Here is a 19,659-nt window from a genome sequence, read left to right as displayed (position 1 = left end):
GGTTGTTTTTGATACACATTCTTTCCTGTGGGTCGGACCTTCTCTGGAGGCAAAAACATGAAGCCAAACCGATTGTTTCTGCACAGGATCTTATGTCTGAAGATAAATGCCTTAAAAAATGTTTAAATAATTTCTTTTATAGTTATTTTAGAGTTGGGAAATGTTTCACAGACTAGCTCACCATCTAATGGGTGGAAATGCACTCGAAGTCCCACAGCTCATTTCCCTTCTGCTCCTGAGCAGAGAATCTACGACACAGAAATATCAGCCCTCCTGAGGGAGTCTTGAAACAACCTGGATGGTCCTGCTTTAGGAAAACTCTTAATGACTGCTAACATCCAGCAGTAATATTACTTATTCCTCCTTCTTTTACATATTTAATGTTCTCATGAGCTTTGCAATAACTTTCTCATGAATCTGTGATAAGCTCCTTATTTGTCTCTGGCGCTGCTTTGTGGAGTGTGCAGCTCCTTATCTGTCATCCCTGAAGCTGGCTTAAGGTAATTACTCCTCATCCTGTCTGTCGCTGGTACTGATGCTGCCATTGGTCTTCCAGAGTTGAAGGGACCGTCAGTCCGTCTTCACTTTCTGCAGACAAGCGTTTTCTTGTGCTCTGTGTACAATTTTGTAGCATTTCCTCTGTTTGATTTTGTGGAGCAGCATATGGATCAGTTTTACCGAATCAGGGCAATTCAGGCAGTGTACGGTTGCTTGCCAAGGCTTAAGAAGTCTGTGAAAACAACCCAAATGTGCTGGGGTTTTTAGCACTGTGACAAAGAGCTGATCCATGATGCTCATGACAAGCCAAAATCCCCGCTGAGAATTATTTGCAGATGAAATCTGAAAAAGATCAGAAAATTTCTGTGGCATCTACTGGGAATTTATGTTGCTTTTATGTCCAATAATGGAGCTTCCTTATCTGTTTCCTCTCTTCAGAGTGATCCTGATGTCCAATGGGACACTGCTGATCACACAAGTCAAGCCCAGAAACGTTGGAACCTACAAGTGTGTTGGTCGTGGTCTCAAAGGATCCCATGTTACTCTACAGGCTTCCCTCCTAATAGCTGGTACACACAGACACACACAATTGCAGCTGTTGAATTGGTGAGAGATAAACACCTGTGATTTGGTAATATGAGGATAAGATTTCTGACTCTATCACTTAGGGCCAGATCTCTGATGATAATCAAATTCCTTTATTGACATCCGGCCCAGTTGTATCCACTACATACACTGCGCTGGATCATTTTGCCACTTCCTTTTCATATTATTTCCTCCCAACAGTCCAGCTGTTTTCCAAGCTTGTTTAGCCCAACAAGCTTCCTCCATAGTGAACAACACCTGGTAGTGAGTGAGCAGCAGTAAAAACAACATTCCTGTTTTGACAGAGACGGGCTAACAAGCAGCGTAACTATCAGGTTGCGAAACGCTGAACGTTATTAGTGTCATTAGTGAGAACTTTGCTTAAAGAAGTAACTTTCTGAATGGACAGGTTGATTACATTTCTGTAAAATAAAAGCTAAACATAAGGATAACAACAAATCTAACCAAGCTATTGATGCATGCAGACAAACTGATCAAACATAAAAGTTAAGACAAATCATACCTATTTTGAAATTTTAATATGTTTTGGAAAGAACTGCTTCCAAAAACCTTGTTTGACGTGAGTCCTCAAAGTTTAATAAAGAAAAAAAGCTGTTGAATCTTCTCATTTTACTAATCGGCTAGCATTATGAAATGCAAGTGCATGCAAGTCAAATATTGTGAATAAGCTTAGGGCTGGAATTTCTATGCATTTCAATGTCCCAAGTACTTGATTTGTCTCAAATGGCCCCCTTTTTACCCCCAAGGGTTTGGAATTAACGAGGTACGACTGTATCTGCAGTTTTAACCCAGTGAGCTACAGCTCCATTTAAATACCTTAATTCACTTAATCTGATGGTAATCCCTGCAGGCATTATAGGGGATTGTGTCACAGTAGAATTCAGCATTTAGGGACAAGTTTAAACAGCCTATCAGAGCTCCACCTTGTTCGTTTCCCTGCTCTCCTTCTCACTGCTCAGCTTCTCTTTCATCTACTGAGAAATGTGTGTTTTCATGTGTTGTTATTAATTGATTTAGATTAGGGCTCATAGAAAGTCTGAGCCACTGACCAGCATTCAGAGCACTGTTGGCCGATAAAGTATTAATGACTCCCATTGAGGACACAGAGTATTAAAGCTCAGAGTAGTGGGAGGTCTTATGAGCTCTTGTAATACAGATCTTGTTCCACTTTCTGTGGAGGGGCTTCTGGTTTTGGCATGACTCGACTCTAATAGAGTTCTTTCCCACACTAAGTACCACCTATAGTCTCAGTTCACCTACTTTGTAAATATTTCTTTAACTACTGTTGCCAGGATACCATAACATGGGAAGAAATTTGTGTGAAATTAAAAATGCTTCATTGGTTTTGGACATAAATTGATCACAAAGTATATCATAAGTTGAATGTTTATACTACTGTTTCACATTGAAAATGATTTACCTTTTGTCTACCACAGATATAGAAGACATGGTGCCCAAAATGTCAAAGGTGTTGAAGGCTGACGACCTGCAGCACGTTACCTGCCGTCCCCCACGAGGCAGGCCCAGCCCGGATGTGTGGTGGGAGAGAGAAGGTCAGCGTGTCCCCACAGAGGGCAGGGTGTACCAAGATGGCCTGAACCTGGTCTTCAGCCCAGCAGAGGAGGGAGATTCAGGCACTTACACCTGTGTGGCCCAGAACAAAGCTGGACGCAAGACGCAGGAGTTCACCTTCACTGTGGCCAGTAAGTCATCCAGTTTTATCTGTAAAGGCAAGAATTGGCACAGATGCTGTTAAAACACATTCAGACAGTTTGTAATGATCTGTGGACATTGTAGAAGAGGATTGTATAAAATGTAAAGTAAAAGCAATAAGTAGAATTTTTTTTTTTTTAACTAGTATTAATTAATCAGCATGATCAACAAAATATTCTATTTTCAAGTATCAAACCTAATCCCTGTAAACAAATACATTTACAAGCTTGATTATTCATTCAAAAGCAGAATAAGCAACTATTTCCAGATATGTTTGGTCATTAAAATAACTTTTGCTCTTCTGCTATTTACCAGTACATAGTTGTGAAAAAGTATAAACATCGTCCTTTACATGTAAAGATTTATGGTATTAAGGCATAATGAAATATAAACTGATCATGATAGTGCCACATCTTGGAACAGGATAAACACAACCTAAGATATAAAATAAAGCGTTAGATAACACATCAAATTAGACCAAAATGTAAAAGCAGTGATAAGAATTAAGAAGTCTTGCAGTACCAGATCTTTAACACATGGAAGCCTCTTTGCTGGAGGCTAGAATACCATGGGAAAACATAGGCTCAGAAAAAAATGCTCATTTAAAATATTTTGAGTTTCTTTTGAAGAAATAAGTGACTGAAGACTGGAAACTGAAGAAGTGTCTAAAGGATAAATCCACAGTTTTGCTGTGCTTTGTCACCGCTCAGTGCTTTAGTCCAGTTCCAACCCTCAGACCGCTTTAAGATTCTACTCTTTCTTCCATTTGTACTTTAGCTGGAAACATATTTAAGCAAATGGAGAACAGCCATATTACAGCGTATTCCAAATATATCTGCATTCCTTCATGTTGCACTCACCAGTGCCAAAAGCATAATGAAAGCACTGGGATCATCTGTCAGATACACCGGGATTATTAATGGTGTCCATATTGAAACAGGCCAAAGGGTCTGACTAATCAACACTTTTCTTTCAAGGGACAGCTGATGTGTTACATGTATATATAGAATGTCAATTGTTGGTGTAAAATGTCCCATTTATATGTCCACAGCTGCTCCTGTGTGGGTGACGAAACCTCAAGACAGTAATTTAGAGGAAGGTAAACCAGGTTACCTTCACTGTCATGCTCAGGCCAACCCTCAACCTGAGGTTACCTGGCTTCGTAACAACATGATGATCACACCTGAGGTTTGCTAGCACTACCTTCTTTTTTTAATGTGAATTTGATTCATGTTTTGTGAGATAACATAGTTACATTGGAAATCTGTATTTTCTCCACCAGGATTCGCGTTTTAAGTTGTTCCCTAACGGCACCCTCAGGCTCAACAATGTGGAGGTATACGATGCTCAAATGTATGGCTGCGAAACCAAAACTGCAGGCGGCCGACTGTCTGGCCAAGCTAGAGTTACTGTGCTCGGTAAGCTGAAGGGGAATCATTCTGTTGATTAATGTACACAGCAACTCTTGCTTTTGTTATTCAGTCTTCTTCTTGAACTAATTCCCTGGACTAAGGTGAAATGAGTGTATCATAATGATTCAGAGCTGAGAGGAAAATAAACAAATGTGGGCATGTCTTTGGCCTTGTGTATATTATGTGTGTGCATTTCCTCAAATAGGAGTCTGCAGGACACCCACAGAGCTGTTTTGATATGCGTCATGCCCGGCAGCTTTATTCCAACCTCCATTTTAACGTCATATCTTCATGATAGATTCTCATCTGCAGCGTGATACTATGATAGATGACCTGACTTGTCACGGTGTTGTCTAGGCTGCGTTTCTGTTTATATGATCTCCACTTCTGATAAACCTCAGTCTTTACACTCATCAGGTTTGTGAAGATGTGTGAAGCCACATTTCCCTAAATGTCTGTGTTCATTTTAGTATCATTTCATCTGCAAGCTGAGTTGCACAAAAGAGGCTTTGACATGCCCCCACCCCCCATGTGTTAGCCACATGTGTAATGTGTGTGTGCTGTTTTGACTTGTGTTTCAGAGAAGCTGAAATTTACGCCAACCCCCCAGTCTTCCCAGTGCCTGGAGTTGGATAAGGAGATCACTATCCAGTGCTCGGCTAAAGGCAGAGAGAGCCCCACGATCCGCTGGACCAAAGCAGGTATGCATGCCACTGGCTTAGCCTTCGCTCCCAGTGACTCCTGATGAGATAAGGAATGGTTGTTTAACTATATCTCACAGTAGCTGCCTGCACTTTTCTGGTAGTGTTATGCTGACAAACGTTTTTGTCCACAAGGATACGTTGAAACTTGCACAGAGTCTCTTACAAACAGAGTGAAGAATAACAGATCATCTGAATTAGACGTAATGGAGTCGCAATAAACGCTTGAATTCCACATGCAGCATTGTGTAGGGCCCACCAAAACTCCCCTTTGTTACCAAGTGTCTGTTTGTCTCCCCCTTCAGACGGAGGAGAGCTGCCACCTCATGTGGAGCAGAGGAACGGTCAGCTCCACTTTACCAAAGTTACCCGTAGCGATGCGGGTAATTACACCTGCATTGCCTCCAACAGCCTGCAGGGAGAGATCAGAGCCTTGGTGACCCTCATTGTAGCAGGTAAGCCACTCTTTCCTCATGCAGGAAAGAAAGCAGAAAAAGAGATGCTGCAAAAAATGTCAGTAATCCCACAATGAAATCACTTGTGGTCTCTGTACACAAACAGTGGTTTTATGACGAAGCAGTCATTGATTATTCTCATTAGGATTCAAACAGACCATTTATTCTGCACTTTGTGGCTTTTCAACGGACTTATAATGAACTGCACTGAGTAATAAGGAGCTTCTTAACCAATCACAGCCATCCTTTGTCTCTTTAGGTGGTTTTATCATTCAGTTGCAGCATTGCAGTAATGTTTTTTTTTCTTGTTTGTGTTTTTTGTGGACATTTAGTGTACATTCATTTTAAGGTGGAGCCAGACAGCACCACTGTGTACCAGGGCCACACAGCCATCCTGCACTGCCAGGCCACTGGTGACCCTGAACCACACATCCACTGGATAGCCAAAGACAGGGCGTTGGACATCAGTAAGAACAGAAGGTAATAAAAACTCCTGTGATTCATTTTGACTGAGTGAATGATAGTTTGTCATCTTAGTTTTCAAACAGGATCAATATGTAGTTCCGTCTGTGGACATGGACTATTGATTCAAGTTGGGTAAACAAAGCATTGTATGCCTAAACCTGAAGGGTCTCACATTGGGGTCTTCTACTTGACATTTCTGATTTCTTAGCTGAAATAGTGCTAAAGTATGAGTATGACTATTTGTCTTGCAGATTTTAGTATTCATGTGTATTGAGTTAAAATTTTTCATGACCAATTTCTACGAAAATTCATGACTAGTTTATTTTGTGAAAATGTGTTAGAATTAAGCTTGGGTTGCTAACTAGGGCAAAGTGCACATACAAAATTAAAAGCTTTGATTTTAAAATAAATTTGAAATGTAATGTTTGTAACCTAAATTGACCTTCTTTGTAGTGGAGTTAACATAACATTTTCAGGCAGCTTACGTCTATAATCAATAAGAAGTGTATTTGTCTTTCCTCTGACATGGTCTAATGATACCGAAACCTTCGGTGGGAAATGATAAATGTGACATCCACACAAAACATGCACAGACTGTCAGCTTCACCATCTATAAGACAGACAGCTTCTGAAGACAACATTTCATTAGAGGGTAGTTTACCCCTTGTGCAGGTTTGGTGGAATAGATAATTACAACAAACATGACAATTAAACATGTTGATGTCAAAACACAAGAGACAAAAGCATCAGAAGAAAGAAACTGGAAATTATTTGCCTTTTTTCCTTTTTTTCCTCTCCTCTGAAACAGTGACATTTAGTGAGCCACTTTCATCGCTCCTGCTTTCTCTCTGTCTCTTAGGTTTCAGAAGATGCCCAACGGCTCCTTGGTGATCACAGATGTCACCACAGATGACACCGGCAGGTATAGGTGTGTGGCAGGAAATAGCTGCAGCATCAAAGACCGTGTGGCTCAGCTGTATGTAGTGGGTGAGTTTAACACGAAAAAACATACTTAAGCAAGTTTTACTTCAACAGGAACAAAGGTGTACACACACCATCACAAGAGCAGAATGAAGGCGTTAATTAAACCTCCTCCCCTCTGTCAACCGCGGCGGCAGGTTAATAACTGCAACCACATCTTTGACGCCCCGGCTGTCACCAGGGTGATGGGATTGGGCAAACTTTAGATCTAATAAAGCTTCACACTCTGAGGCTCCTTGTGTGCTGACTGCAGCTGAAAATTGCTGTCAGGCGCTTCAACCAGTGTACAAAATTAACTTATTTTCTTCCAAGATAGCATAACGGTATTCCAGCGTATTGCTAAGGACTAATGTTTGTCAGGACCGGCGTGACAGCGCCTCCCCAAAACCAAACCTGCAACATTAACACAGCTAATCTGAACTGCAGATAAGGGTTTGAAATCTGACATGGTGGTCATGTAGCAGCTTTCTAACAATCTGTGCATGAGCCGAACTCTTCACAGCAAACTGCAGTTGATCTAATGGGCAAATTGTTTTTATTAAACTTCATGTCAAATATGCATTTTAAGACATTGAAGATTGACTACTTTTTGTCCAGCAGACAAACCAATGCTGTTCCCCGATGGAGAGGATGACAAGGCTCCTTACAAGATGATCCAAACTATTGGGCTGTCGGTGGGGGCGGCTGTGGCTTACATCATTGTAGTGCTGGGTCTCATGTTCTACTGCAAAAAGAGACGCAATGCCAAAAGACTGCAAAAGGGCCAGGACGGCGAGGAGCCCGAGATGGAGTGTCTTAATGGTATGAATATGTATCAGGGTGTTGTTGGTCAGTTGGAAAATTTTTCAGAAGCTTTCAATCCTGAATGTAAATCAGTCGTCAGGATATCTGCTGCCATCTTGTGTTCAAAAGGGACATTGCAAGTCGTTTACTTCAGAGTCAGTGCTGTGTTGTTTTTATCAGGGGGTGCTGTTCAACAGAATGGCCACACTACAGCTGAGATCCAGGAGGAGGTGGCACTCACCAACATGGCCACCATTGCATCAACTGAGAAACGCCACAGCCACAACAACGATAAACTACACTTTCCTCGCACTAACCTACAAACTATTACTACTTTAGGTATGTTAATGATATGGAGCTCCAATTGTAAACTATATTATTTACTCTAGATCAGGAGTTTCTCTGCTGCAACACACCTGATTCAAATCAATGGCTATATAGCAGACTGGTGCAGAGTTTGTTGTGAAGTTCTGCACAAGTCCGCTGATTAGGTCTGATATGTGCCAGGTGTGTTGCAGCAGAGAAATTCCTAACATTTGCAGGACTGTGGCACTCGAGGACCGGAGTTGCCTACCCCTGCTCTAGATCCATGTCCTGTTGCTAAGGTCTTGAAGCTGAATTGTAAGCTGTGTCGTGTGACTATTTGCTCAGGCAAAGGGGAGTTCGGTGAGGTGCTGCTATCCAAAGCTAAAGGTATCGAAGAGGGCGAGGAAGAGACGGTGGTGCTGGTGAAAAGTCTACAGTCCAGAGATGAACAGCTGCAGCTCGACTTCCGCCGTGAAGCTGAAATGTTTACTAAGCTCAGCCACCCCAATGTGGTTCGCCTGTTGGGCCTCTGCAGAGAGGCAGAGCCGCACTACACTATCCTGGAGTACTATGACCTGGTAACCGCCAAGCTATGGAAGCACACTCATATATAATGATTAAAGAAGTCTCTTACCTGATAGTCCTCTTTCTTGCTCTTATTCCATGTTAGGGAGATCTGAAGCAGTTCCTCAGAATTTCCAAAAGCAAAGATGACAAAGTTAAATCTCAGCCCCTCAGCACCAAGACTAAAGTAAGTGTTGGATGTGGGACATGATGATGGCAGACCAATAAAAGCTGAGCTTAAATAAGCTGCTGGATATATGACTATGGATATGTTCTATGCATTCCAACACAGTTTTGTACACTCTAAAAGGGCTTGACACACCCGGGGCAATGTCGTTTCTTCTCCATTAATTTTCTATAAAACATGAATGATGAGGTGGAAATCGCTGCCCTCCTCCAGACAAGCGACAAGATGACAGTTGTGCATGTGGAATTTCTCCTTTGTTTACATAGACGTCCACATGGAGCTTGCACATGACACTAAGTTGAAAAATGTTCAACTTTTGTCGCCGTTACGTGGCAGCCAGGGTTTCAGCGACTGAACAAGTAGAACGTGAATTTTTCTGGATATGGATTTACTTTACTGTTTTCCAATTTTTAAAATAGGATGAACCCAGGGTTGTCTTTCCTCTGTGAAGTAGAGTTACCAGCAAGATTTCTGTCGCTTCAAGTAAAGTCTCCCAACTCTTCGTCCTTAAAGGCTTTATCTGTCATGTGCTGTCATAAAAAATGCCAAAATTCCCTCCAGTATCATAACCAATTACATTTCTTGGAGTTAAGTCCAAGAGCGTAATGTGCAACACTGATGCTTTCGCTGTTGTCGCCATGTCCCATCCCGTGAGTAGGATTTCACTCTGGGTGGAGATAAATTTTTCCTGTCGCTGTCGTTTGCCCCCTCACACACCACCCTCCCTGCCATGTGTCGAGCTAATTACACTTTAATTAATGTACAGAGAAAGTAAGTGTTGTTTATATCAGGCATTGAACTGTTACTTTAATTTATAAAATCAAGCGAAATGCATGATAATGCCCTCTGACATTTGAAAATGTCTTTTCAGAGTCACTTCCCTTCACCACTTAATTTTGTCTCCAGGTTTCCGTCTGTGTCCAGGTGGCTCGTGGGATGGAGCATCTGTCCAATCATCGCTTCGTTCACAAAGACCTTGCTGCCCGAAACTGTCTGATCAACAGTCAGAGGCGGGTTAAGGTGTCTTCACTCAGTCTCAGCAAGGACGTCTACAACAGGTCTAATCTAAAACACACTGCTCTCTGTAATTGCACAATAAAGGCCCATTTATGTCAGATACAGAAGGACTGTTTCGTTCATCTCCCGCATCTGTTGCGAGCATAATTTGGTCCATTTTCATAGGACTTAGCTATCCATCACTTGACTCAGAAAATGAAGCAATACCGCCGGAAATCGTAGAGGCAGTTTTGATTTGTATCTGACACACAACCAGCGGAAGTAAGTACCATAGAAAAAGAGGAACAGGAAGAAGATTGTGCAGAAACCGCCAAATAAAAAGCTTCTGAAAAGGTTGTTGAGGAGAACAACATTAACAATTGTAGATGGTGGTGGGAGAGTGCATGAGTGTGTCTGCAACTACGGACACTAACCAGTGTCAGGACGTTGTTGTGAACTCTGAACTCAACGCTCCCTGTTAGTGAATGAACTGACTTGACAACCATGGCAACGTAAAAGATGCGCTGGAGTATGAGGGCGGTGACATCTGACAGTGTTTAAAACACATGTCCTCATTTACATATATAAGAAAGCATAATGGGCCTTAAGCCAGTAACAGTTTAACAATCTTAATAGATAAGTATGTTAATGTCTGATGTTTCCTTCTCTAGTGAGTATTACCACTACAGACAGGCATGGATCCCATTGCGCTGGCTCCCAACTGAGTCTGTGTTTGAGGATGACTTCTCCACCAAGTCTGATGTGTGGGCCTTTGGAGTGTTAATGTGGGAAGTGTTCAGTCAGGGGGAAATGCCATACAGCAAACTCAGTGATGATGAGGTGCTGGAAGGTGAGCATGATGCTGCAGCTTCACTTGTTAGTCAGGCCTGATTTAGTGCACAGAAAGCACCACAAGATGAAAACAAACATTCACAAACAATTAAGCTTTTTCTTTTTTCATCTTTCCTGCAGGACTGAAGACGGGGAAGCTGAAGCTACCTGTTCCAGACGGATGCCCTTCCAAGATCTACAAGCTAATGGTCCGCTGCTGGGCACTTGGCCTCAAAGAGCGTCCCTCCTTCACCGACATCGTCCACGCTCTGGGGGAGCTGCCGTCTGACAGCAAAGTCTGAGATGATGCACAGCAGAGTGGAACTTTTACCAACCTTTCCTAAGTAAAGACAGGAATGCTGGATTATTAGTCTTCTACATTTCAGGGAAGAGGGCTGAAGAAGAAACAATTTTTTTATATGCAGTTCAAATCAGAGTGTGGAGAAGACTTCTTCCACTACATCAGTGGAAACACACTCACATTTGTGTGAATGGCTTCATGTGAGCAGTGCCAGGAGCACGGGTGACCCCCTTTCCAGCATGTGTGCAGTTCCACAGCGACCTCTGCCCATCTGCAGCTGCTCCTTCTGAGACACTTTGTTTCATGGAGCCTCGCAACCTCAGTGCCTCTAGCCCTTCATATACACTCGCCTTTACTGTCACACGGATGATAGACACGGTAGTAAAAACATGCTGAAATCTTATTTCCCTTTTGTTTTCTTCTTAAACCAGAAAGGATATGGAGTGAAAAATTGACCTTTTTCATACATCAAACACTTAAAAGCATGCTTAGTGCGGTTCATTTATATTTTATTGGTATAGGCAGTTCCATCTTTAATCCGCCACCCTAATCTCCCTTGCGGTGTCACCTGACCACCACTGTCCCTGCTAAAGTGTGTCTGTACGCAACTATTTCATGCTACAGTAGAAGTACAAAGAAACGGATTGAGGTTTGCATGAAGGTTTGCTTTCTGTTACATTTTTTATTTGTGACATGAGGAATCTAATCCCATGTTATGGTAACACTTCAGGAAAAAAAGAAAGAAAAAAGATCAAGTTTTATAGCCAAGGAATATAATGAATGAATGAGTATGTGCCAGTGCTGGCTTTATACATTTTTATAAGTGTGTTTTCTTCTTATTTTAACTTTGAGGTGCTTATTTGTGTCTACTGATGGGTTAGAACACCCATCATATTTACATCATGTCAACTCAGTTGCAGGGATTCAGCCTATCAACCAAGTTTAACCTGCGACTTGAATATCTGCAGCGGTCCAATCACAGTTTCCCTTCTGGTCCAGCCGTCAAGTGCTGTTTTGCAAAGTGGACCATTCCACCAGGCAATGTGTACATAATGTAGAAGCCATGCACTAACTTCACTTAAAGGAACATCTTGCTTTATATCTGTCATGTTGTGTAGAAAGACACGCAGGTGCCTGTTTATTTATGATGAAGGTCCTGTTTTGTTTTTTTAAAAACTTTGTTTATAATAGTATGGTACTTCTGTGAGGTAGTTATGCTCTGTATTTGTTCTCATGGTCCATCTCAGTGTGCATTCAGTTTGCTATCCAGCTGTTTATGCTAACACCGAGTGCAAAATAGGTCAAATCAGTGACTAACGGTCACTAGTACTCATTTAAGTGCCTGGTTAATGAAGGATTATCTTAACAGTTTCCCTTTTTTTACATTATCTAATCAAATGCAATGACCTTTGTACATGAACTTGTTTTTATGTTTTTAGCATAATATGCTGTTGTTGCTTTTTGTTGTATTTTCTAATTAATTCCAGGCTCTCACACCTAGACTTTGGTTTTTTTTTTTTTTTTAATCTGCTTCAGCAATGTTCATAGTAATCACAAATATATTCAAAAGTATACATGCTGCTGTCAATAAAGGTTCACAGTGTTTTTACCTGGTGTTTTATGAGTAATATTTTAGTTTGGTATTCATTTGTACATTTTCTTTTGTTTTTCTTCTCTTTGTAAGTTTTACGAGAAATTTCCTATTCAAACAGTTTTTAAATGCTAAATTACAACAAAAAAGTGCTTATTTATTTCCAAAGAAACCATTAAAAAACTCTCCATTCTTAATGTACATTAAAAACTAGACAAGGTATCTGACAACTTTGGCATTTTACATTAAGTGCATTAATAAGTTGTGGTGTAAATGACATCCATCTCACTACTTGTCAGCTACCTGAAGAGCAGCATGACAGTTTCTGCTTGCAGCTGCATGATGATTAAAAATGACACAAGTAATGAAATTTTGATTGATGTGTCTTACCCATCTGTTGCAAGTCTCTGCAAGTTCATTCGTATACTGTTTATGAATGAGAAACTAAATACGAAGATAATCTATCATCTGTCTGTAGGTGGGATCTTGACAAGTCTATTAGGAATTGTTTGCATCTGTGCATATTTTGGGTGTTATTTGTTTAAGTATATGCAGCTAATCCAGAAAGTACTGTCATCACTAGGGGGCGATGTATTTCCTCGATTGAACCTTTTATAGCTTCAAAATTATTTTTAACATTTAAATCAGTTTTACATAGTTTGTTGATTTTTTTTTTTTTTTTTTTTTTTTTAATTTAGTGTCACACTTTTTCTTTAGTTTGACCACCATCTTTTTTTAAGTGGCTCTGTGTCATTGCTCCAAAACTACCTTGTCCTCATGTAAAGTTGTACATAAAAGGCCTGCACCTCAGATTTGCACATAGAAGTGCAGGTTAATGGTTTCTTTGTATTTTTTGTATTTAGTGTGTTGGAAATATTTTGGGACATAGTGAGGGATGACTCTTGTTAAGATTATAAATGTAATTCCTGCTGAAAAATGTTTTGCCTCAAATACACTTGCATCTCACTGAGATTTTATTGTTGTAGTCCATCAGTTTGATAAAGGTTCTTCAAGGCATATTTTCAGCCAGCTTTAGGTGTGATGCCCGTGTCAAACACTATAACACCTGGAGTTTGTTATAACCTGCCTAATGGAAGAGGTTAGTGTTATGAAGACCACAAAAGTGCCTTCTGGGTGGATTATCCTACATTCATAAAGTCAAATGTGTCAGTCAAGAGTTTGAATCATTACTCGAAGATAGGTGTGGCCTTTCTGTTCTATTCTATAGTCATTTATCAGACGCATTTATCTAAAGCAACTTATATATGACATCTCTGTCAGTATCAATAATTCTCAACAACTGCAACATCATCTGAAAAATAATTTTTCTAAGAAATTTGTTATACGTGTTGCAACCAACATGCTGTCGTACCACAGTTACACAGCTTTTAAAATGGCAGATGGTAAAACAAATAGAGAAACTGTTCCTGTTATCATTAGAGATGGTTGTGTTTATTTCAAACATATCCTCATGTCCTGAAATGTAAGCCAATTAGCTACGAAGAACATTAAACGAAATGTCAAACTGGAAATAGACAGTAATTCTCCTTTTGCAACATTTCATACAGGTTTTCAGAAATAAAGCGTGCCACAAGTTGCAGTATTGTACAAAAGCTGTAGAATTTAAAGTGTGCACCTTTAAAAACTTTTGTCATTAAAGTTTGAGGAAACGTTTTTTAGTGTGACTTAGAAAAACAAAACACATTAAATGAGTTTGTTTTTGTTTTTTTTTCATTTTCATTTTTTTTTTTTTTTTTATTATGTTGGCCCCCTCACGCGTCCACAGTGACGTTGACATTAGCGCAACCATTTTGGTATTTATTCTAATGAGTATTCTTTATCGACCAATGACAGCACTATTCATATCATCTTTAGCCAATCGATAAGCGACGCTGTGACTCACCAAATAAGGAGAGACAGCACCATATAAGGAAACGTATCTCTTTATAAGGAGGGAAGTAGTTCCCCGGTTGTGAGATTACTCCGCTGTCGCATAAAATGTTGTGAAATACGACGTTTCTGTCCGTTCTTGATCCACCAAGAGAGTAATATTGAGGTAAAAAATAATTTGCGATGAATGGATGTGCACTAACACGCCGACAGAAGTGTTATTTGTGGTTCACAGTAGGGACTATGTGAAGTGGCGTAGTCAGAATGAGGGCGCTCTTCGCGCTTTCCTTTTTGAGAAAGTGCTCGGAGTTTTGGAAATAGAGGAGGGTGAAGCAAACTGAGCCGGGGTTGACGGGTCCGGGGAACAGCATCACTTTCGAAAGTTTGTATCAATAATTTTCTGGAGTCTCCAAACCGTCAAGTGTCCCGGTTGTTTACTTTTTTTGTGGCCCAGTCGTGTTTGCGTTGTATTACACTCACGGAACATCACGCTCCAGCTTTTTTGGCTGGTGTTTCGGGACTCGGTTCAGTAAATATAATGTTACCCAGCCAGGCTGGATCAACATCATCTGGAAACGGGTCAGCATCAGGCAGGGGTACCACGGGACACGGTTCGGGGGTTGTCGGCAGCGGGATTCGTCCCGTTTTGGTCCTAGCAGGGCAAGCTTTACCAGGTGTCAGCGAAAGCACCGGTGCTCGACAGGGCGAGAGGGACGCTGTTGGGATGCTGGGCGCAAATGGTCCAGGGGCTCCGAGAGGCGCCAGACCGGGAACCGGCTCCGGGTTGAACCCTTTACAGACCGCAGTCCAAGGAAACTTAATGGGGTTAAACACAGGAGTTGTGCTGCCCCACGGAGCCCGGTTCGACCCGGAAAGGGAGAGTGCTCCTCTGTGCAGTGGGTCGGATAATGACTCGGACTCCGGAGATGACGACGACCCGGTGGGTTCACTCGGGGACAGCAGGAGAGGGGTGAAGCGGGAGAGGGGGGAGATGGAAGCTTCGGTGACAGGGCAGGAGGTGGGAGTACCCCCCGGAGCCTATGGCATGGTGTCCGGAGGAGTCGCCGGTGCAAAGCCGGGGAAGAAGACACGTGGGCGCGTAAAGATAAAGATGGAGTTTATTGACAACAAGTTGAGACGGTACACAACTTTCAGCAAGAGGAAGACAGGCATTATGAAAAAGGTGAGTTGACCTTTCTGGAGCTTAACTAGCCAAGATATTTTGGACACTGATACTTTCTATGCTCAGGTATTCATTCATAGAGTGAAATTGAAAATGAGACTTGTTTAAACCACAAAAACATGAAAAATCAAAACAAAAAAGCATTGCAACGAGCTAAAATGGCCTTGACAAGAAAAGAACATGTTGCCAAATATTGAGTAGACATAATATCTCTATAGTAGGCTACTAACCAGGAGAAAAATGAGTATCTGTATAATTGTCATGAGACATAACAGTTGTGGCACCAAGTGACTCAGTAGATGTGAGGAAGTCGAAACATTCATGTCAGGCAAAGGGGCTGTAAATAGAATGGAGCAAATGACACTTCTATTTATGACTGCACTCATCCCCAACTATCACACACACACACACACACACACACACACACACACACACACAGATTCCCAAATAAACTGACACGCTCATTCATGTGCATATACCAGCAGCCCACCTTCATCCGCTTATTGACTGGTCTACAACCATTGCAAGTTCCCCTCAGCAGCCATCAGTGCACAGGCTGTTCCCTCTTTCCTTCCCGCTTTATAGGCGACAACCATGTGGCAAGAGCAGCAGTGGACTGTATGTGCCAACAGCTGACTAAACCCAAGGGAAACATGTCAGAGCATGGCCAAAGACCACTCAAACAGAAGCTAGGGCACTGTCTGTGCATGCATTGTGGCACTGTACATCCTGGAACAGGTGTTCAGCCTCAGTGATGACTTGTCTTGGTTTCAGTTTTGACTGCTGGGTCTGGCTCACAAGCAGGTGGCATTAAAGATGCGACTCATGCTCCATGGCAGTAGTAATAGTGTTTCATGCTATTTATTAAATGCAGAAATATTGTGAAAAACACCTACACAATTGCTGCCTCAATAAATTACTATGTCTCGTTTGGAAACAGTCCACATAAAGCTGATGTTGGGAAATTGAGGTCATGTCTTAACCAAAAGCTCAGCAGTTATGGTAGTATACAGTAAACCAGGTCTCGTTTTTATAATGACTTTAAACACTTGAAAACTGTGCTTTATTGTAGTTGAAGAACTATCACCCCCCCCCCCCCCCCACATCTTTTTTTTTTTTTTTTTCTTTTTTGTCTTCGAAGCAACTGCACTGTGTACTCTGGTGCGTTTCACTCTTTCTTCTTTATGTATCCCAGACTGTTGTCGTGGAAACTGAGGTGCCTTTATGTAGGCTCTTGGCAACATGAACAATATTTGACACAATGTGGGGATGTAGATTTTTTGAAAATGTTGCCCACACTATGCCAGCCATCACAGAAAATTGACAAGTGGGTGGAGTGGGAAGATTTCATAGTAGTTTGGTCTCAAACTAGGATGAGCAGCTTCATGCTGAAGAATGCAGTAAGTGAAGCAGGAGCTTGCTTGCTTCTCTTCTAATGTATGCTTTAGATCAGGGATCACCAAATCCAGACCGCTTGGGCTTTTGTCCTGCAGGTTTTTAGTGTGTCCTTGCTCCGACACACCTGATTCAAATGTATGTTACTGTTACTCTACAGAAATTAATGGGCTTCTAGATTCACTTGATCTGAATCAGGCATTAAAACAATGTAAGACTGCAGCCCTAAAGGAGCAGGGTTCTTCACCAACAGTTCAAGACTTAGTTTTAGGATGCATTCATACCAAGACAGTACAGAGGACTTGGATAGATTGGACATGGAATTCTGTAAGTTTATGGACATTTGCTGGCTTTGGTTTCACTCTTTAGTTTACTCAAGCAGAACATATCATGGTGTTGGCTGCTCACGTTGTCCCTGAAACGGCCGCTGACCAAAAAGAAAGAAGAAAGTCCACCTCATTGATTGGCCAGGGCCGATTACGGGTCATTCAAAGCAAGAAAACTCAGCTTTTTTTATATCAGACACTTTTACTTTGGCTACAGGAGAAGAACAAGTGTTCCTACTATGGCTTCGTTCCATTTAGGTGCAGCAGGAAGCAGTGCAGAATCGACCAGCAGCGTGCGCAGTACTGTTGCTCTAAAACTGGCTCAGCTAGCTGGAATGCTGCCATTATTTAGTTTAATTGTTTATACATGTGTTTTCTGTATTTTTTAATATTGTCAGTTGATTTGAATGACCCCAACATATTAATTTGGGGGCAATTTACAGCTACAGGAAATAACTTTTTGTTTGAAACCATTTTAAATGGATGATTTAAGGAGGGTAGATGAAAGAGCGGCACATTTTTATAAAAGAAGCCATTTGAAGATGGAGTCTCGGGGTAAAACTTTTTTTTTAATTCAATTTTTTTTTTAAACTTCTTTAAAAATAATTACTCTAAGGATTTTCATTACTTGATACTCTAAATGTAATATTTTCTTAAGCCCATTAACATAGTCCCCTGTTTTGATTCAGACAAGAATATAAAAAGTTTTTTAGAAACAAATTAATGAAAGCCCTTTTTCTTTAGAAAAGTAGAACTAGAACATGAAACGTTTTAAACAGTTAACAGAGTGGTAACATGGTCGTTGCAAATTTCAGTCATTCAGCTAATCAGTACCTTAAAAGCCTTCAAGTTGCTTTGTAAAGTCAGGTATTAAGCAAACCTTTTACATTGGTACAGAGGGTTTACATTTTTGCAGTCACAGGAAATGGCTCACATTATGCTACCTAATATGTTTATTTTTGTGCTTTACAAGAATAGATTTTTGTGTTTTATGTTAAACCTGTACTGTAGCGTTTTCATTTTGTATCGTATACTGCTGCTGTCAGATTCTGAGGCTTAATTTTAGGGCCTATCTGTTTAAAGAATCTCTTCTCTATAAGCCTGGTCTGCTGCGATTGGTCACCCAAGTTGTAAGGAAAAAGAGTGGCATGTTTAAACTGTAATTATGCTCATTTGTTATTGCATGAGTGAATTATGACATCAACAACGTTGCTACCATTTTTACCTGAGCCTGAGGCGTGCTGAACTCGCTGTAGTTTTCTTACTAAACACTAAGTGTTGCTGCTGAAAAAAAGTGCATCAGAACACTGCAGAAATGGTCTATTGAAGACGTTTTGCAGGAAGTGCAATGTACACATCCCAACTTAACTACGGTTTGAACTTGTTTTGAGGTTTTTGTAGCATTCACAGAAGTTGTACCTTCTTGCGTTGTGAATTATGCAGGTGCCACAGAAATATGAAGTCTTTCACATGTCTTTGCTGCTGTTCTTCCTGTGTTATTTTTTTTCTTGAGTGCAACAGGTTACACAATTGGGACGTGCACAATGAACAAAACTGACATCGGAGCGCTCGGTGCTGTGACTTGCATTATTGTAGCGACGCATTCTTAAATGAAATTATTTTGCTCTTTAAAGAAGCAGTAGAACATTCATAGAAAACAAAATAATAAAAAACAAGGAGGACAAGTTCAAAAGATGGGTAATATGTGTAAAGTAATAATATGAATTACAGCGCTGGGCTGCAGTAAATATAAGAATAAAATAGGTAGTTAATTATACCAGGGAAAGAAAATGCATACATTGAAGCATAAGATAAGTTCTTAGTACGAAGAATGGCAGTCATAAACCAAACATAAGACTGTATGAATTGTGTCAAAGTAGCCACCAAAAATAAAATTTTGGTCATGTTAAAATTTCTTCCTTTTTTAATTTTTTTTTAAAATTTTTTTTTTTTTAATTTGGGTGTTTTATACAAGTGGAACTGGTGTTATTGGAGCCCCAAAACAGCTTTGTACCATTAAACTAACGAGACATGTCTGAGAAATGCCACAGTGCAGATGATTTATCCATATTTTGAGAAAGTAAGTGACGCTATATGTTTCTAATCACTAACTTTGGGTTTTATCAAAGGAAAAGAGTCAGCCAGAATACATCATTTATGGTGAGAGCTAATGAAAGCATAAAACCAGCCATGCACCAGCACAGAGTGGGTCGGAGGTCCACAGCTTTTTGGTAGTTGCATGGGGGGGTCCTCAGGGACAGTAGGTTTGGAACAACTGCTGTAAGGAAAATAAACATCAGTTTACTCATTTAGCTATTGGAAGTTGATTGCTTCCAACAGGCATATATATATGTGTGTGTATATATATATATATATATATATATATATATATATGTATATATATATGTGTGTATATATATATATATGTGTGTATATATATATATATATATGTGTGTGTATATATATTATATATAT

At 40.6% G+C, this 19,659-nt stretch overlaps 2 protein-coding genes across 4 annotated transcripts in view; both read left to right on the top strand.

The window, feature by feature from the left end:
- Window positions 1–12,324, top strand: part of ptk7b (protein tyrosine kinase 7b) — an 84,760-nt gene extending 72,436 nt beyond the window's left edge. The window contains exons 6-20 of the mRNA XM_079249461.1: window positions 937–1,067; window positions 2,541–2,807; window positions 3,869–4,005; window positions 4,100–4,235; window positions 4,811–4,930; window positions 5,236–5,385; window positions 5,718–5,865; window positions 6,710–6,837; window positions 7,432–7,632; window positions 7,795–7,953; window positions 8,266–8,498; window positions 8,591–8,671; window positions 9,578–9,729; window positions 10,339–10,517; window positions 10,640–12,324. Coding sequence (XP_079105587.1) covers window positions 937–1,067; window positions 2,541–2,807; window positions 3,869–4,005; window positions 4,100–4,235; window positions 4,811–4,930; window positions 5,236–5,385; window positions 5,718–5,865; window positions 6,710–6,837; window positions 7,432–7,632; window positions 7,795–7,953; window positions 8,266–8,498; window positions 8,591–8,671; window positions 9,578–9,729; window positions 10,339–10,517; window positions 10,640–10,800 — 2,383 coding nt within the window. The 3' untranslated portion in view covers window positions 10,801–12,324. The remainder of the gene's footprint in view (window positions 1–936; window positions 1,068–2,540; window positions 2,808–3,868; window positions 4,006–4,099; window positions 4,236–4,810; window positions 4,931–5,235; window positions 5,386–5,717; window positions 5,866–6,709; window positions 6,838–7,431; window positions 7,633–7,794; window positions 7,954–8,265; window positions 8,499–8,590; window positions 8,672–9,577; window positions 9,730–10,338; window positions 10,518–10,639) is intronic.
- A 2,288-nt stretch (window positions 12,325–14,612) lies between these two features.
- srfb (serum response factor b) overlaps window positions 14,613–19,659 on the top strand; it is a 23,414-nt gene continuing 18,367 nt past the window's right edge. For all 3 annotated transcript variants that reach the window (XM_079248681.1, XM_079248680.1, XM_079248682.1), the window contains exon 1: window positions 14,613–15,463. In XM_079248681.1, the coding sequence (XP_079104807.1) occupies window positions 14,819–15,463 (645 nt within the window). In that variant the 5' untranslated portion in view covers window positions 14,613–14,818. The remainder of the gene's footprint in view (window positions 15,464–19,659) is intronic.

This window comes from Telmatherina bonti, assembly GCF_933228915.1.
Source record: "Telmatherina bonti genome assembly, chromosome: 11".
Taxonomy (NCBI): domain Eukaryota; kingdom Metazoa; phylum Chordata; class Actinopteri; order Atheriniformes; family Telmatherinidae; genus Telmatherina; species Telmatherina bonti.
This window is presented reverse-complemented; position numbering and strand designations above follow the sequence as displayed.